The sequence below is a fragment of the Watersipora subatra genome, chromosome 4 (genome assembly GCF_963576615.1).
Source record: "Watersipora subatra chromosome 4, tzWatSuba1.1, whole genome shotgun sequence".
In the NCBI taxonomy this organism is placed as follows: domain Eukaryota; kingdom Metazoa; phylum Bryozoa; class Gymnolaemata; order Cheilostomatida; family Watersiporidae; genus Watersipora; species Watersipora subatra.
Window position 1 is genome coordinate 7,610,640 of NC_088711.1, and position 18,676 is coordinate 7,629,315.

Sequence of the window (18,676 nt, forward strand, 5' to 3'; positions counted from 1 at the left end):
GTCACCCGCACAACACATCTAATATCGAGAAAAAGAAGCTAATTTAGAAAATTACATATCGGTAAAGTAATGGATGGCTCGAAAAAGCACGTCTCAGTCTTATATGGACCTTATTCCTCTTGTGGAGTAGTGACACACAGAACAGACAGACTTGATGGGTTACAGAGTAAGCTGATATCGTAGTTTTGTATTTGGACAACGCCTGCAATGAATTGCAGTTCCAAGCTACGTGCTAGTTGCTCTTTAGTCAAACATCGTATAATCTCAACAAATATCCATCAGATAAACTGCAATTAGATTTGTTAGATATTAAAATAGTTAGTTTTGCTTTGAAAACCTTTTTTGTCAACTTCCAGTCTACTTTATGTGTTGTTTGCAATTTTGTACCATAGAACTGATTAAAACCTCAAGAAAATTGTATTGATGAAACTACGTTATTGGTGAATATGGAAAAACTGTGTTATGCCTAACTGATCTGAATCCACCCACAACACCAGTGTCGAATTTGCGTTGTCATTTCATTCTATTTTGACTATGTTAAGTTTGTGTACTTTTGCTTTGTCATATGGGAACTAATTTGATTATTACTGGTTCAGGTACAAATGAAAGTGTTAAGCTATTGTAAGCAATACTGATATTTACCAGTAAAAGATATTTTTTTGTTCTATAAGTCAAACTATTAAAATACACAACTAACAAAATTCTAAACAATAATATTAATGACAAAGGGTTAAAATAGCCAATAAAAGTTACACCCTTACTCGACCGGTCGTTCTTGTTTGCTTGTTTGGTCCATACGGCTGTGAGTTTCAATAGTCAGATAATAGTCAGATCCTTATATGTAGAGGCTTGGTAGTTGAGATAGGGAAGTAGAAAAGGATCAGCTGATGGTAAAAAATGAGGCTCCATAGGTAGGGAAAGGATAGAGGCTCCAGAGGCAGAAAGAAGAGAGAGAGAGAGGGAGGCTCCAGAATCAAGGGAACGCACCTCAGCAGGTGGAGAGAGCTTCAGCAGGTCCTTGAGAAGGAGAGATAGATAGATCAATCTGGTAGATAGACAGACACTGAGTCATTAGAGCTGTTCTCTTTTATAGATGTCTCTGTTAGCCTGTGAGAAGGTGTTTAGAAGCTCAGGTTCTATTATTTATGTTGCACAGGGTTAGCAATTGAGTGAACTTTTAGCAGTAAAATTATTGGCATTAATGACTAACTCCAATCGTCTTGGTTGTGTCTGGTACAGGTCTGATATCTTTTAATGGTTTTCTGACATGTCAGTTCATGTCTCTTTTCTCATGGGCTACTTCCACACGGGGTTTTTAAGCTGCTTGTAGATGAGTATGTGATGACTGCCTTTATTGCTGGTTCTCCAATGTATTAGGTTATGTTCATTGTAATATTGCGTATGTCTTCGGTGTTTAGTCGTTTTTCTATTATGCTATCTGCTTTTATCAATCTATATATATATTTCTCAAAGTATGTTCATGTGTATGTCGTATGTCTGTCTTCATTCCGGCTATAGCTATTATTAGAATAACTGCAGCTGAACAACAATGCTGACGCAATGTCATGGAGTACCGTCATTAGAAGCCTAGCAGCTTACTGCAATGTTCCATTGGCAATGTGCCAGGCTAACAGCTTGAAAGTTACAGTTGTTTGACAAAGTTTTAAAACTTTTACAGTTTTTTCATTTTTCTCTTAATTTATTTCAACTACACGAAACACTTCTCTCATGATATGTAGTTTGAAAATTAGAATGATAAATGTGGTTATATGTTAAATGCAAATCAATTTTCTGTCCAGACTTTTTATGACCCGGGCAACGCCGGATAGCACAGCTAGTACATCTATACAACAACTAAATTCAGTGGTTTATAATTGGCTAACCTGTAGTTAGTCATTAAGTACATGTAGATGCACCTGCTCAGCTCTTTTTTTTATTTTCGTCCCTTTTGTTGTTTCAGGTCAGCCAGTGTAGCTATACAATATGGCTTCAGAACTCGAATATCGAAAACCATAGCAACTGATTAGTTAATTCTGTTGATGGTTATTGTTATAATCACATGTTTTTTTCATAAAATGTCTATCTTCGTCTGCCTCTCACATTCTGTTGTATTGGCAGAAGGGGAAAAATTAAAGTGGGTGATCGATCAGTATTCAGCAAAAAAACAACGATTTGCATTATTCGTTGTTTATTTTGTTGAATAATATGAAACCATATTATTAATCTGCTTTTTATTTTATATATATAGATAAACTTAGATTTAATGTTGTTTCATATACTTCAACAAGCAGCTCTTCATTTCGAGTTTATTAAAGATGATGACATTAGATATCTGACTATAGTAAGCCATAAATAGCTATTTGTGAACACTATTAGTTCCATTGTAGTGCAAATATGCAAGAGTTCATTATAATAACATTGTGAAAGTTAAAATGTATTATTATAGTATGAGGAACAGAGTAAGTATTTGTAGTGGCCTAGTCAAGCTGAAAGCCTCACTGAATTGTTTGCCACACCTAACATTAAATTTCATCTAGTCTTTAAGGTTAATGTTCTAGTGCGCAACGACCAAGCAGCAAAACAACACTTATCCACAAAGCTGAGCAGCACACATAACTTTTATGATAGGCTTAAATCTCAGATAATACTGCATATTTAGTATGTCCTTCACCTTGTTGGTTTTCTACTGCTTGTTAAATACATCATCATTTACTAGTTAAAATGAACAGGCATACCAACGGAACTATATGAAAAACATCTGTGCTTACCTGAATACATACTGCTTACCTGGATACATCAGTGCTTACTTGTGCAAAAAGATTGTTAGTTCAATTTGTTCAAACTGTTGAAGTTTAAGATCTCTTGTACAGTTTATTTACAAACAAAATGCTCATAACATTAGCAGCAACAAGCTTCTAAGTAATCATATGCTACAAAATGTGTTTTTAACTAAAAAAGGTCAATAGCTCTATGTTGGTTCAGAGTAGTCGGAGTATTCCAGGCAGCAATTACCGGCTCCGACATTAATATATTCTACTATCATGCGGTTGCATATGAAAATTAATTTTTTGTTCATTTTTATTATTTTTCATGTGTATTCTTTTTGCACGAGTTAATATATTGGCACCAGAATGTAAGCTATGTATATAACGCCATCCATAATGCTGTGATAGGTTTAATAGGTTAATAATACCAAAATGTCTCGAGTATCAACATTTGGAAATTGCATTTCCACAAGTAGGCAAACAACTTTGATTCATTCTGCCTTTTCCACTTTTTTGATTTTTGATCTCTCAGAAACATTTTGTTAATGCTACAGTATTTACTGTCGTGTTGGCAAGACCATGAAGTGGTAAAATTGTATTGATTAGTGGCTTGTATGGCCTATTAACTGGCACGAACTGAATATCAAAAGACTCTTGTTTAGAAAGTCGTTGTCAGTTTTATGAGAACAAAATGCTGGTTTCAGATGGTGCTGCTAAACCAATCTGAATATAATTGATTTCTGTACCAAATTTGAGTCATGATACACTTTTGCCTCTTTTAGCCTTGCTGAAATCAAATGGACACAAGGTCGACCTGAATGAAATGGCAGACAGGAATTCAGTGCAATTATGGGTAAAAGGAGAATTAGTCTACCAGTGCAGCATAACCGACTTAGAGTTTGGTATGTGTGTCTATTCGGTTGATCCCTGTGCATATCGTAACTAGCTTTAGTCAAAGTTACTCAAGTCTTTTTGCATATAAAAGCTCCATATTGACAGGAGGCGATGGACTGATGGATCCACTTTGCTCAGAGGCGTTGAAGGCAGTAGACAGAGCTTTTTGAAGAAATCGCGAGAAGAAAGGAGTTCCCAGTATAGTGTGATATTCAAACTTCTGTATGCAGGCTATATTAGAAGACATAAAAATATATCATTCACAAACATCATATGCGTGGGCCTGTCGAATGTGTGCTCCAAATGCAGCACAATGTACCACCGAAAAAAATGAATTGCACTATCTATCAGGAAATACGGCGCTGCCATAAGACATTCATCACACAAAAACAGCCCACTTTAGACAGAGTTCACTTTATGTGGTTGAGCAATTCAATAACTAAAGATCCTAGCTTATTTATCTCATGTTCATAAATAATTTCGCCCTTCGGTTGCATCACTTTCAAATAGCAGTGAAACCGCTTCTGTTTCTGATTTAAGATTATAATAGTTTATAGAAAGGGGTGAAATAACGCCAAAGGAAATATGCATCAGAATAAGGCACAAGGATCCTAAATATATCAGCCCAAAACGCAGATACAGAAAGATGAAATGAAGGTAGAGCTTGAGCAGTGGCGGGATGTGACGCAGACGAGTGAAAGGAAAGGGTTGTAGTCTTGGGATATTTATGACAAGGCTTTCTGTTCAGGCACAGGGGACAAGTCCATAGCATCTTTCATAAAATGTGAGATTTCTGTTAAATGCGCTTGCTTGTTGCCAGTAGCAGTGGAAGCGGCAGGGAAGCGTCCAATATATCTGCAAGAAAATAATATATCAATTATGACTGGACCAAGTTCAGACTATGCGAATGCGATCTGTATGTATGAGTTCTCAGCTTGTTGTAAATGATGACTTTTCTTCCTATCATTTTTTCCTTAGCTGGCATCATGTTGCGCCATCTAGGTGGATAACCCATATTTCTAGCCTGTTAAATATTATGCATTGTTTCCCTTTTTTGGTAGAGAATGGCAAGTTACAGAGCCGAGATGTTTGAATTAGTGTAAGACCATCATGGGCTTTGGCAATGTATCCATTCGCGGATAACATCGGGGAGCTGCTGGTTGTACCAGTACTCTTTTAATATCAAGGCCAGTTTAACTACGAGGGATGCAACAAGGGTTTTGCTACTCTTTTAGATTGAAACGCATAGACACGATCCCATGAAGTACCAGGCCTACTAAGGCCCGGAAAACCAGAAGTTGAACCCTGCCAAATGTTTATCATTAAAAACAATAAAGTAAAGCTGGGGCGGAATGCCTGATTCTCGAATTGAGAGTCATGGGTTGAAACTAAATAAAATTGAGGGTCATATACCAGCCACCCACTACAGAGTAGCAAAAAGACCAGCTATGGTACTTAAAATACGCCTCTTCCTACAATTTTTTGTTAATGATAGTATAGCACTGTCACAGTTGGTTATTCTCATCAATTCAAGGGCTGTGTTAAACAAGCCATGCTCACATGGCAAGAACTTGAGGTTAAATAGCCTAAAAGATGAAGCAAAAATAAATATTCCTATAAGGAACTTTCTGTCAAGACTTCTTCAAGTCATTAATTATAAATAGGAAACACAGGACTCAACTGATAAGAAACTTCTGACCAGAAGCTGATGAGGCACTTGTAATTACTATCTAGTTTGAGAAAACTTGGGAGTGAATTTTAATGCATGAGGTGATAACTCAAAATAACTTCAATAGCAGAACGGTAATTTAAAGGAGATGTGACATCAGTAAAGTATGAATTGTATAGAAATGATTTGTAAAAGCCGATTATTTTAAATCCAAAGTAATTGTCTGGTGAAACAATTTGTAAGAATTTGGTATGCTCGCGTTCAAGCACTAGCACCAATCACTGACAGGGAATTGTATCTCCAATGCTTTCTAAAACAGCTACTCATTGGGCAAGTTGAAAACTTCAATATTTTAAAAGACTTGCTCAGCATTGCTGTGTGATAAGAATGATACGAGATATATACAGTATTGCTGTGTGATAAGAATGATATGAGATATATACAGTATTGCTGTGTGATAAGAATGATACGAGATATATACAGTATTGCTGTGTGATAAGAATGATATGAGATATATACAGTATTGCTGTGTGATAAGAATGATACGAGATATATACAGGATTGCTGTGTGATAAGAATGATACGAGATATATACAGTATTGCTGTGTGATAAGAATGATACGAGATATATATAGTATTGCTGTGTGATAAGAATGATACGAGATATATACAGTATTGCTGTGTGATAAGAATGATATGAGATATATACAGTATGGCTGTGTGATAAGAATGATACGAGATATATACAGTATTGCTGTGTGATAAGAATGATACGAGATATATACAGTATTGCTGTGTGATAAGAATGATACGAGATATATACAGTATTGCTGTGTGATAAGAATGATACGAGATATATACAGTATTGCTGTGTGATAAGAATGATACGAGATATATACAATAATAACTTTTTTACTACTGATTCATGTCAAAACCATATTTAGGTTTTGAGGTTTTAGAAGGATAGATTTACAGGTTTTTCCATTATGCGATGCATTCAAATGCCATCGATGACTCATTTATATTGTTACCAAATACTTTGTATTGAGGTCTAGTGAAAAATAGAAAAAAGAGACCTGTTATAATGTAGTTAAAAAAGGAGATAATGACTTTGCTATTTTTGTAATAAAAAATTTGATGAAAACAAAAATTGCAATAATTTCAATTAATGCTGAATTTCAACTTTCGCAATAGCAATAAATTTTGCTCATAATAATTGACATCGCCTCATCATATATTTAGACTCTTTGACAATGCACACTTGAAAAATTGTGTTTGATACCTGCCCATACAACATTTTATTAGATTCATTGCATCATGAATGCTAGGCTATCCTAAGAAAAGGTCTACGGAAGAGAAAAGAACATGATGTGCTAACAATGCGTTACTGATAGCCGAAGTTTTGAAGCTAACAAAGTAGATAGTCTACTACATAGCTCTAAGCGCAAGAATTCATATCAGTATTTGACCTGCACTACTGCTCATTTGAAACCATGCCAAACAACTTTTATTATAAAATCCAGTTGTTTATTAGTCTCACAAAATATGTTCACTTAGCTGGTGTTAGACCACCTTTAAGTAAAACCTAATACTTGTCATGAAAACCAATACTATCACTAACGTAATAGTAGTTACTTTGTTATTTATAAGAAATCCTGAGGTGCGCATTGTTAATAATTCAAATTAAGTATTTTGGTCCATATTATATTAACATCTTAATATTTTTAAAACTACCAAAATTGTTAATTATATTTTGCTTTTCCTGAACGCCTATACATTATAAAATCATAACGCAAAATCTCCTAGATCTAGACACACTAGAAAAAATATCCCATTTCTATAAACTTTTCACTCTATCCGCTCATTTAACCGCAGTACTTAAAAATACAACTGAGAAAATGCAATCAAGAAGAGACCAATCTCATTTTAGTTTTGGTATGCAATAAAAAATTCTGTAAAATTTCTCTTTGAATGCCATCTTATTTGACCGCCATTCCTAATAGAACGCCACCATACGAGAAGAGTTGAAAAATACAGTGCCACCCTTTAATTGAACACCACTTCTATTTTGACCACCATTTTGACATTTTTTGATCTTTAGGAACCCATAATAGAAAGTGATAAGTAAAAAGTGTCCAAAAAATGGTACTAATAATGACTCGTTTACATCAATAACAATTTATTAATCCATTGTTGCTGTAGTGGTTGCCATGGTTTTAGTGACAGTGTACATGAGAAGATCGATCATCACAATCATCAGAACTACACTCTGATTCGAAGTCACTTCAAAGTAAATCCAATCCATTGTTTTCAGACTCGTCCATAATGTGGTTTACAATCTTAACTGAAGACTTTAAAGCGTTTTAATGAACGATGAGAATACTCTTTAGGGACACAGTATGATGTAATAGCACCCATTGTTATGCCGTATCGAAACCCGTTTTCTAACTCCAAAGCTTTACGGTTTTCTTAAAACTTTGAAAGTGACACCATCAGAATAATTAATAACTGTATGTGGCTAATAGTAGTTTCTTGTTCACTCGGTCTAATACTTCAACGTATATGAAAAACAATTTAGCAAAAATGCTGAGACCGCCGGCATTAATGCCGTTCCACCCAAATGAAAGTGCAAACTATAAGCAAAGTTAGCAAAGCAAAAAGTGCTGAGACCGATGGCATTAATGTCACTCCGCCGAAAGGAGAGTGAACAATATAGGCAACATTAGCATAGCTTCGCCCGTAAAAGGGTTATATTTATTTTCTCAAAATTCTCAAAACCTCTATCTGAATGTCCCCTCTAATAAAATGCCGCTGTAGGAGAAGGGTTGAAAAATACTGCACCAGGACGTTCAACTAGAGGGTTCACGGTATATTATAAATAAGTTACTAATTCTTATCATTTCTCAAATTCTTGTATCACACTTTCTGATGAGAACTCAGTTGACTTAACATGGCCAAATAGAAAAAGATGGCAGACTGGAGAGAAGCAATCAATGTAACAACTTACTCAACTCGCTTGGTGATGCCCATCTTAGTTCTCAGCAATGTCTTCAATCGTGGAAAAACGTATGACCAGGCGCCCATGTTCTTGTGCTCTTCCTGAGCCCAAGCAATTCTCGCATTAGGGTACCTTTCAATTTCCTTCTTAACAAGGTCGTATGGAAAGGGAGACAACTGCAATGGAATAAGACACTCTTATGCTACTTAATGGTCCAGGGATTTCACATATTTTAGAGCATTGCCTTGCAACCTTATGAGCTGAACAGATGAATTCTTCAAGAATTTCTGGTAAAAAAAGTAATAATGGCGTGCTATGAAGAGATGGTCAGCTTTGTGCTATGAGTAGGTTGGACTAAATGACACGCGTACTCATCATGTAATAGAAAAAAAAAACAAGCGCAAAAGCCTGGGCAGTACTTCTACTTAAATAAACCAATGAAATGGTTCTCTCCAGAATACTGCGTTGTTTGCTATCCCAGAATCTTTACCTGTTCTATTCTGCAAAGAGCAACCTTAGAGTTGTTCTCTGTCTCCACCCTCATAGTCTTCATGTCATAGTAGACCTTACCTGCAGTGATAGTAATAGCTATGTACATGTATTACATTACCTGCAATGATAGTAATAGCTACATACATGTATTACATTACCTGCAATAATAGTAACAGCTATATACATGTATTACATTACCTGCAATTATAGTAATAGCTATATACATGTATTACATTACCTGCAACGATAGTAATAGCTACGTACATGTATTACATTACCTGCAATGATAGTACAAGCTATATACATGTATTACATTACCTGCAATAATAGTAATAGCTATATACATGTATTACATTACCTGCAATGATAGTACAAGCTATATACATGTATTACATTACCTGCAATAATAGTAATAGCTATATACATGTATTACATTACCTGCAATGATAGTAATAGCTACATACATGTATTACATTACCTGCAATAATAGTAACAGCTATATACATGTATTACATTACCTGCAATTATAGTAATAGCTATATACATGTATTACATTACCTGCAACGATAGTAATAGCTACGTACATGTATTACATTACCTGCAATGATAGTACAAGCTATATACATGTATTACATTACCTGCAATAATAGTAATAGCTATATACATGTATTACATTACCTGAAATGATAGTACAAGCTATATACATGTATTACATTACCTGAAATGATAGTAATACCTATATACATGTATTACACTACCTGCAGTGACAGTAATAGCTATATACATGTATTACATTACCTGCAATGATAGTAATAGCTATATACATGTATTACATTACCTGCAATGATAGTAATAGCTATATACATGTATTACACTACCTGCGATGATAGTACAAGCTATATACATGTATTGCATTACCTGCAATGATAGTAATAGCTATATACATGTATTACATTACCTGCAATGATAGTACAAGCTATATACATGTATTACATTACCTGCATAATAGTAATAGCTATATATATATATATATGTATTACATCACCTGCATAATAGTAATAGCTATATACATGTATTACACTACCTGCAGTGATAGTAATAGCTGATTACAACATCTCTTTATATTTTATAATAATATCAATAAATATTCTAATTACTGTATTACCTAGCTCTGTACTATGCAGAATTGCGTTACCATGCAAACTATTTTCTGATACAAAATATTAACATTATTTCAATTACACTTGCGAGTGACTAGTAACTGGATATGATAGCTACAGACACAAAGTAAAATAATTTAAAATATAAAATCAAAAATGTTAATATATAGACAAGCAATGTTAATTCAAGATTGATGTAGTCAAGGTTAGAGTATCTCTGTATCTTAATGACTATTTTTACTTATGCACCGTCTGTTTCCTGTGTCGCCAAGGCTATATTTCTAGTCACAATGTAGTGACAAGAAAAGCCTCATTTGATTGATAATTACTATTTATATCACATACCATTTAGTTTTTACATAGTTTATATAATACATACGTTTTAAAGCTATATGTAATTATGTGAAGTATTTATCATCGCGATTTTGAGCTGTAAAACAAACTAAATGAAACACAATGTATTTTTATAAGATTATGTGATCCTACATATGATGGTCTCGCTATTCAAAGCAAGTAAGACAACGAATTAACTTTCTATATCTAGGTTTGACTGCAAACAGAAATAGCATAGCAGTGTTTAATTCTAAAATCCTTTTACATTATCCGAAAAAGGATGAAATTATTAAACAGAATAATGGTAATCAGATAAAAATTACAACTGAAACTGCTGTGAGTTTTTATATTATGACGACTGATTCACAGCCCTTGTGGTCCACTAAGCCACAGCGAAATATAGTAAAAGATGTACAAAATCAGAAGAGGTGAATTTTACGCAAGGATGTGATTATAAGAGGTAACCTACCATGAGTATACTACAGCAACCAGGCCACAACTGATGGAACTTTGTCACCCCTTACTATGTTCTAATTCATGCCTTTTCAAGCAATTACTACATCGCTGCGCATCCAGAGGCTATGATATACAAATAACCACCGTTACTGACCAGTACAGAAGATAAGCTTTTCAACATTACTCGGGTCAACACTCGATGGTATGAGTCGCTGAAATTCTGTGCCATCGGTGAAGTCATCAAAGCTCGATCTGGCCTCAGGATGTCGCAGCAGATATTTTGGTGTGAAGACAATCAGCTGAAAACAAGCATAGGCGTTATATTCGCAAATACTTGAGTGAGGAGTCAGATTCAAAGCAAGCAGCGATCACTTACAGGTTTTCTGAATGCCAGATGAACCTGGCGCCTAAGCAGGTGGCACATGTTGGCAGGGGTAGACGGGTTGCAGATGAACCAGTTAATCTCGTGCAGCTGCTGCATCATGAAGTTGTCATTGAGGACAGGTACATGCTCTTCATCGTCATTGCACATCTGTAGGAACCTTTCCATCCTGCCAGAAGAGTGTTCAGGGCCCATACCTACATGGTAAGAAGTGGTAGAAGCCAAATTGGAGGCAGCAAGAGTACATACTGCAGTGGAGGCAGCAAGAGTACAAACTGCAGTGGAGGCAGCAAGAGTACATACTGCAGTGGAGGCAGCAAGAGTACAGACTGCAATGGAGGCAGCAAGAGTACAGATTGGAATTGCTTCCCTTAACCTATCATCACATCAATAGAGTATTGAACATTTGCATTTTAGAATTGTATTTTAGATTTGTCATATAAAAACGAATAAATAGATTTAGCGGGTTAAGAATTTTGGGCTATCTAAAAAGAAAGTTTTCACCATTTCTCATTGCAGTCAATCTACATATTATTATAAATTATACAATTGGTGTTAATGGTATTGAATTGTATGCTAGCTATTGATATAGATGTGTCTAGTAAAATATGTAAAAAACTAGTCAATGCTAAGAACCAGAGCCAGTTGTCACAACCAATACAGTATATATAGTGATCAAATATACTTTATAAAAACATTCTCTACATAAGACAGAATACCTTCGTAGCCATGGGGTAGTAGCATAACAAGCCCGCTCTGTCTCACCCATTTGGCTTGGCCCGAGCTTAGAAACTGGTCAATAATACACTGAGCTGTGTTAGCAAAGTCACCGAATTGAGCTTCCCAGATGACTAGAGCATTAGGGTTGGTCAGAGAGTAGCCCAGCTCAAAACCTGCAGCGAGTAAAAAATACATGAAACACAGACTAAGATACAAAATCTAACCATCAAGCTCAATGAAACGAGTCAAAGAGAGACTAGCAGTAAGTTTGAACAATCATCACCGGCCTCCCACTACAAAAGTTTTCTACTACAAAATTAGTGATGAATAGATGTTCAACGATAGGTGACATATGCTATGCTTCACCTGACAAATTCCATTTTCAACACATAAATTACCAGAATCAATCGTAAGTTCAGAAAACAAATATGACCCAATCTCAAACTGATCAGGCTTCCGTAGTTTCGATAGGAAATGCCACTATTATACACAGAAAGAGGTCAAGGTCTCACCAAGGACAGCGTATTCAGAGAGAGAGCTGTTGCAGACTTTGTAGAGAGCCTGATCAGGCGCGAGGTGATTGAGAGGTACAAATGTGTGAGCATCCTGTTCTTGATCATGAATAACATGGTGCCTGTGCGAGAAGGTGCCTCTCTCCACATCCTGTCCACTCAGACGCACATGAGTCTGTCAAGCAGTCAAACAATATAATTCCTACTTTGACATTCAGTGCCGGGAGCAAACAAAGGTGTTTGTCAGCAAACAGTAAGGATAACAATTGATCCACAGTTACTACAAACTAAAACAATATTTTTGCTAACTATGATCGCTAACGCATAAAGCCATGCATGACGAAGAAGTAGAAAGTCGAAAAGATTAAAAGGAAATATGGCAAGCGTATATCATGGCAATAACTACATTGTGTTTCATTTTATGGCTCACCTGCTCCATTAGGAGGCTTCCAATGGCTATGGCCTCTCCCAATGCCCAGTCTGCCTGCCTCTTTTCCATCAGGTCAGCTCTGCCTTTGAGTATTCGCTTCACACCTGCATACAGTAAGTGCCGGTAAATGTAAAGATTGGTAAGATGAGGTCTGGTCCATATTGAGCAGTCAGTGTCAATGTAGACATTCTAGGTTGCTGTCCACAGGTCTCTCAGCTGAAGCGCTGACGAACCAAACAGGTCATAGTCAAACCAAGACAGCCTGACTTTTCTGGTCAGCATTGATACGAACTACCGCCTGCGTGACTTATATATTGATATCATATTCATATGAACTACCGCCTGCGTGATATTGATATAAACTACTGCCTGCGTGACTTACATATCGATATGAACTACCGCATGCATGACTTACATATCGATATGAACTACCGCCTGCGTGACTTACATATTGATATGAACTACCGCCTGCATGACTTACATATTGATATGAACCACCGCCTGCGATGTATGAAGTTTATCCCTGTGTGATTTACATATTTAGGGTGAAAACTCAGTAGTTTTTACTTTAACATATTCTAGTAAGCTAACATACACCATGGCTCCCTACCGCTTGTAATATCTTTTATGTATTTATACATTTACGTTAAAATGGTTGTTAGCTAAGAAAACATGTTAGACTAAAATTTGATAGATATTTCACAAACTTTGGAGCTGTGAACGATAAGAAAAGGAATTATTGCAGGACAAGAATAAAATGATGAAAGTTGCCAGAGCGACAATCTCTTTTCATTGCTGTATATTTTTGTAAATCTAAATAGGAATTTCACTTCATGTTTATTCACTAGTAAGTTCCTAAAGGTGACTAAAATCTTTTGACAGGCCAGTTAACGAGGTCTAATATCTACCATTATGGATAGCAAAGTCTTTAACAGGGCTTGATGAAAATAGGTCGCCGATATGTTTGATCCTTTCCTCACTAACAGAAGTATCGGGTGCCTTCATCGGGTCCCGTTCATCAAAGAAATTAGGCCAAGGAGAATCCAGCCACTCTGAATTCTTGATGGCTGTTGCTTTCTTTGATTTGAGAAAAGCGTCTTCGCAGATCTGCTCGTACTTCTGGCGCTCCGTCTAAAGTAAACAACCACTACAGCTAGCTGACCTCTGACCTGTTGACTGAACATTCACCATGCTGTTTAACCTAAAGTAGACAACCACTACAGCTAGCTGACCTCTGACCTATTGACTGAACATTCACCATGCTGTTTAACCTAAAGCAGAACCGCTACAGCTAGCTGACTTCTGACCTGTTGACTGAACATTTACAATGCTGTTTAATGTGGCTACTCCTCATGTTTCAATCTGTCTGAGGTACTAAATTACTGCACTCCGAGACTGCCTAGACAATTATAAACTTTGTTATGCTAGACTATCCTCTAGACAACCATGTCACATAGTAACGGTGGCTAGTAGCATGATTCAACATATATGATGGATTGCTGATTAAACATTTTAGGATTGACATATTCTTGCTGTCAGCTAGTATAGCTGCAGAACTTACCTGGTACTCTTGGTCTGTCATCACCCCCTCTTTAACCAATTTGGCAGCATATTGGTCGAGTACGTGCGGATGTTTACCGATGGCCTTGTACATGCGAGGCTGGGTGAAAGAAGGCTCATCAATCTCGTTGTGGCCATTCTTGCGGTAGCACACCTGGTGCAGCGGACAAGTAGTCATGCCTTACTTTGACTTGATGATTAACATAGATTATCTCACAATGCAAATTTTAACTTAAGGACCAAATTCCTGAGTGTTATTCTCAAGTCTAACAATTGTTAGATTCATATATTGATCAAGTCGTTTCATCACTAAAATTGTCAGATAAAGCTTTTAAGCAGTGAGATATAGATTATGAGCTATTAGTAATAATAACCATAGACAGGATAACACAGCCTTGTGAATAGACCGCAAGTAACCAACCACATAAGTATGATAGGCACTGCAATTTATGTTTTATATCATGGACTATGCACGTATATACTATATGTGTCAGCCACATAATGATAATTGTGTGTGTGCAGTATTAGGTTGGGGCGCAAAGCAAAAAGAAATTGAAACTCAAGATGTGTAACATCACAGCTAACTTCATGCGAAATACTTAAGTTTTTGTCAAAATAGATGTAATATGCAAACGACAATAAAAAACCAGTTGTAAACTTTACTTTAATGAAAGGCGAACAATATTTAAAAAGAGAGCGATACTTGAAGCTGGTGGTTTGTAGCAGCAAAACGTGTTCAGTTTATAGAGGGGAAAGCGGCCCATAGGCTTGCTCCCACTATCCTAAAGTTGTGTTTCTATAAAGTGATTGCTAGATGTGGCTTTTACAGCTAAATCTTTTTTTAAAAATACCAATCGAAGTTCCCTGCAGCTCGTGTATTACATTAGCAATTTAGAATGAGAAATTTGTTTATCATCGACAGTGACTAATACAATATATTATTCAAACTATGTTCAGTATATCAACCATTAGCAAAACAAATCAAGTGCCAACCAGATGGTAGCCATGCTAACACCAGCTAATGATGAAAAGGTGTTATTGTTAAAAAATGGTAGCACTCTGCCATTGGTTAATCGTTAAATGGATTGGTTAGATGGATAAATAGATAAATGGTTAGATGGATTGAAAGATGTATTGGCAAGAGCCTCATGAGGATTACTGTTTACTGTTTACAAATAAGATTGTTGATACAACTTTAAACTTAGAAATAAATTCTAAAAGTACCTCGGTAATTTAGCCTTGACACACCATTCTACCCGATTTGTTTTAGATTAGGAAACTTGTTGCTAGGCGATAAGAGGAATGAACTCACCAAATCAATAACGCAGTCAGAATGGAAAGTGGCCCTCCATTCTGCAGCTACTCTGCATACGTGTACCACTGCCTCAGGGTCATCAGCGTTCACATGGAAAATAGGGGCATTAACCACGCGAGCCACGTCTGTACAGTACGGAGATGAGCGAGAAAATCTTGGATCAGTAGTAAATCCTATCTGATTGTTCACCACAATATGCACAGTTCCTGCAATACGTTATGGTGTGGTGACGAAAAGCTTGACATTATTGGAGTTGTTTGCTTAAGCTGAAAGATTGGTGCATGGTGAGGCAACTACCAATATAAGTAGCTAATTGAAAATTTGGTTGAGCAAACAATTTTGAGTTCAGACGAACAGAGCTGTTCACACGCAGAAGAACACAAAAAGATCTTTAAAATCAAGCAATAGTAGGCAGTATCACAGTTTACATCTATGTAAGAAATGAGGTGCAGGCAACAAGATGACCAATTCTGTTCCAGCAGTAAAATAGCAACTAAAATGCAAAGTAGGCTTCTTCCTACCTATAGGAAGTTTTTTCACGAGACCAGAATCAGTACAAGACTGAATCAGTACAATCACATTGCAAACATGAGGTGAACATGCCAGAGTTGCCTGTTATATCAATCAGGCAACCGAGACTGACGTCACCGGTGGCACGCGTATGCAACATTTCATAGGTCTATCAACTGGCAGCCGACATCACCGCACTGACAGCTAGTTGATGACATGACCATAGATGGTTAGAAAAGCAATTTTTAGTCTATTGCAAATCGATGTTATGATAGCCGCATTGTCATATCTAATACAAATACATAGCAACAGCAAGACAGCTGCAATAAAGGCTCTTCTTCTATAGCTGTTCACAATGCAAAGTTGAGACGAGGTTAATACAATTTCTGTCAATAAGACAAGAACAGTGACAGAGTGAGATATGAAGCTTCAATCGAAATTGCAATTCTCACTATATTATTAGAAACTAGGAATAGCAAAATAGAAGTCAACTACTGGATACCATGTGTTGTGTAGTGTGGGAGATCGCTAAGGTGAAATGTCTCATATACGACACCCTGACCAGAGAATGCTGCATCTCCGTGCAGCAATATGCTCATGACCTTTTTCCCTTGTTCATCTCCCATATAGAACTGCTCAGCTCTCGTCTTCCCTTGTACCTACGCAACGTGTCAGAATGCTGCTTTATAGGTCTTGCAAACAAGCACCTGCACAGGGTGCCAATAAACAGCCTTTAGACATTACAAACAATCTTTATGCGTTGTAACAAGCATTGAAATAGAAACAAGCTTATGAGATCAGTAACCAAGCAATATAGCCTCAAAGAATAAAAAACTAGATCCAAAAACGTAGATTAAAATAATTTTACAATGTGTGGCAGCATCATGAGCGAGAACTTTTACAGCTAAAGATATGCTTGCTCAGTATGGGAAAATGCAGATATGGTAAATAAAAAATGTCAGATTAACATATAAATATCAGTATTTCAATATTCAGCAGTGAGAAGATAAGATGAGAGACAGAAATGGCAGGACCAATGAGAAGATGAGATGAGAGATACAGCAATGGCAGGACCAATGAAAAGGTAAGATGAGAGAGACAGCAATGGCAGGACCAATGGAAAGGTAAGATGAGAGAGACAGAAATAGCAGGGCCAATGAGAAGGTAAGATGAGAGAGACAGAAATAGCAGGGCCAATGAGAAGGTAAGATGAGAGAGACAGCAATGGCGGGGCCAGTGAGAAGATAAGATAAGAGAGCCAGCAATGGCAGGACCAATGAGGCGATAAGATGAGAGAGACAGCAATGACAGGACCAATAAAAAGGTATGATGAGAGAGACAGCAATGGCAGGACCAATGAAAAGGTAAGATGAGAGAGACAGCAATGGCAGGACCAATGAGAAGGTAAGATGAGAGAGACAGCAATGGCAGTCATTTATTTCATCTGTTACTCATAATTAGTCAACTTTATAACAGATCTTAAAGGTTGACTTGCAAAAAAATTCACATTACGGTTATTTGGTACCAAAAGATTCACCATGTCTTACTCTGTTGTGTTGTAGGTGCCACATATGTGGAAATGTGATTACAAGCTCTTAAAAGCTCAAAAACGAAAAGCCGCTGTAGATTGGAATCTCTTTATTTCTCTGACGTAGTCATGAAATTTGGTTATCGTCTTGTCACGTGATGTTCTCCCCTGAATTGAAAGGGCAATAAAAAGCTCAATATAAAACTTATCGTAGCACTAGTTTATGACAAACACTTCGGGTTTTACCGAAGACTCCGTATCAAATATAGATGCTCGCTACTTTACAGTTTTGTTTCGGCTTGAACTAATTGTCAAGTCGTAATCTGATCATGTGGCCCAATACTTCGCAAATAATTTTTGCAGCATTTTTCAATTATCACAAGTGACCAACAGGCTCGTCATGATTATCAGACAATGATATGTACTCCTTCGAGGTAAGGTTAAAAAATTAAATGAATTTTTATGGTAAGTTATAAAATATCAATGCTAAAAGTGACAGCATTACAATGACGATAAAATAGACGCGTAAGAACAATAGACATGGTTTTATTGAATGTGTGAAGTATATTTGTGAAAATATTTCGATGACTAAGGTTGCATGAAAGTGTAAACAGAAACCATCTACCACAGCTACGTCATATTTGAGCCGTTTTGGAAAGAGAATCCAAACTACGACGGTCTCGTGTGGCTGCGATTAACTGTTCGTTTTTGAGCTTTTAAGAGCTTGTAATCACATTCCCACATATTTTGCACCTACAACACAACAGAGTAAGACATGGTGAATCTTTTGATATCAAATAACTGTAATGTGAATTTTGTTGCAAGTCGACCTTTAATTTCACATGAAAATTATACATAGAATTTAAAGAGTGCTACATTCATGAAGTAAGTCTTTCAACTAAACAATGAGTGATGAGCATTGAACTGTCTGTTGCACTTCCAATACCGAACA

At 36.5% G+C, this 18,676-nt stretch overlaps 2 protein-coding genes across 2 annotated transcripts in view; one reads left to right on the forward strand and one right to left on the reverse strand.

Annotated features, from left to right (window-relative positions):
• LOC137394654 (UPF0728 protein-like) lies at positions 1–3,931 on the forward strand. Its single transcript, XM_068081411.1, has 3 exons — positions 1–166; positions 3,548–3,667; positions 3,765–3,931. The coding sequence occupies exons 1-3, from the start codon at positions 70–72 to the stop codon at positions 3,827–3,829; spliced, it is 282 nt and encodes a 93-aa protein (XP_067937512.1). The 5' UTR covers positions 1–69; the 3' UTR covers positions 3,830–3,931.
• LOC137394653 (2-oxoglutarate dehydrogenase complex component E1-like) overlaps positions 3,871–18,676 on the reverse strand; it is a 26,520-nt gene continuing 11,714 nt past the window's right edge. The window contains exons 9-20 of the mRNA XM_068081409.1: positions 16,699–16,855; positions 15,684–15,892; positions 14,373–14,525; positions 13,720–13,942; positions 12,812–12,915; positions 12,382–12,556; positions 11,869–12,042; positions 11,144–11,346; positions 10,922–11,066; positions 8,817–8,896; positions 8,336–8,502; positions 3,871–4,514 (exon numbers count right to left, since the gene is read on the reverse strand). Coding sequence (XP_067937510.1) covers positions 4,385–4,514; positions 8,336–8,502; positions 8,817–8,896; positions 10,922–11,066; positions 11,144–11,346; positions 11,869–12,042; positions 12,382–12,556; positions 12,812–12,915; positions 13,720–13,942; positions 14,373–14,525; positions 15,684–15,892; positions 16,699–16,855 — 1,920 coding nt within the window. The 3' untranslated portion in view covers positions 3,871–4,384. The remainder of the gene's footprint in view (positions 4,515–8,335; positions 8,503–8,816; positions 8,897–10,921; positions 11,067–11,143; positions 11,347–11,868; positions 12,043–12,381; positions 12,557–12,811; positions 12,916–13,719; positions 13,943–14,372; positions 14,526–15,683; positions 15,893–16,698; positions 16,856–18,676) is intronic.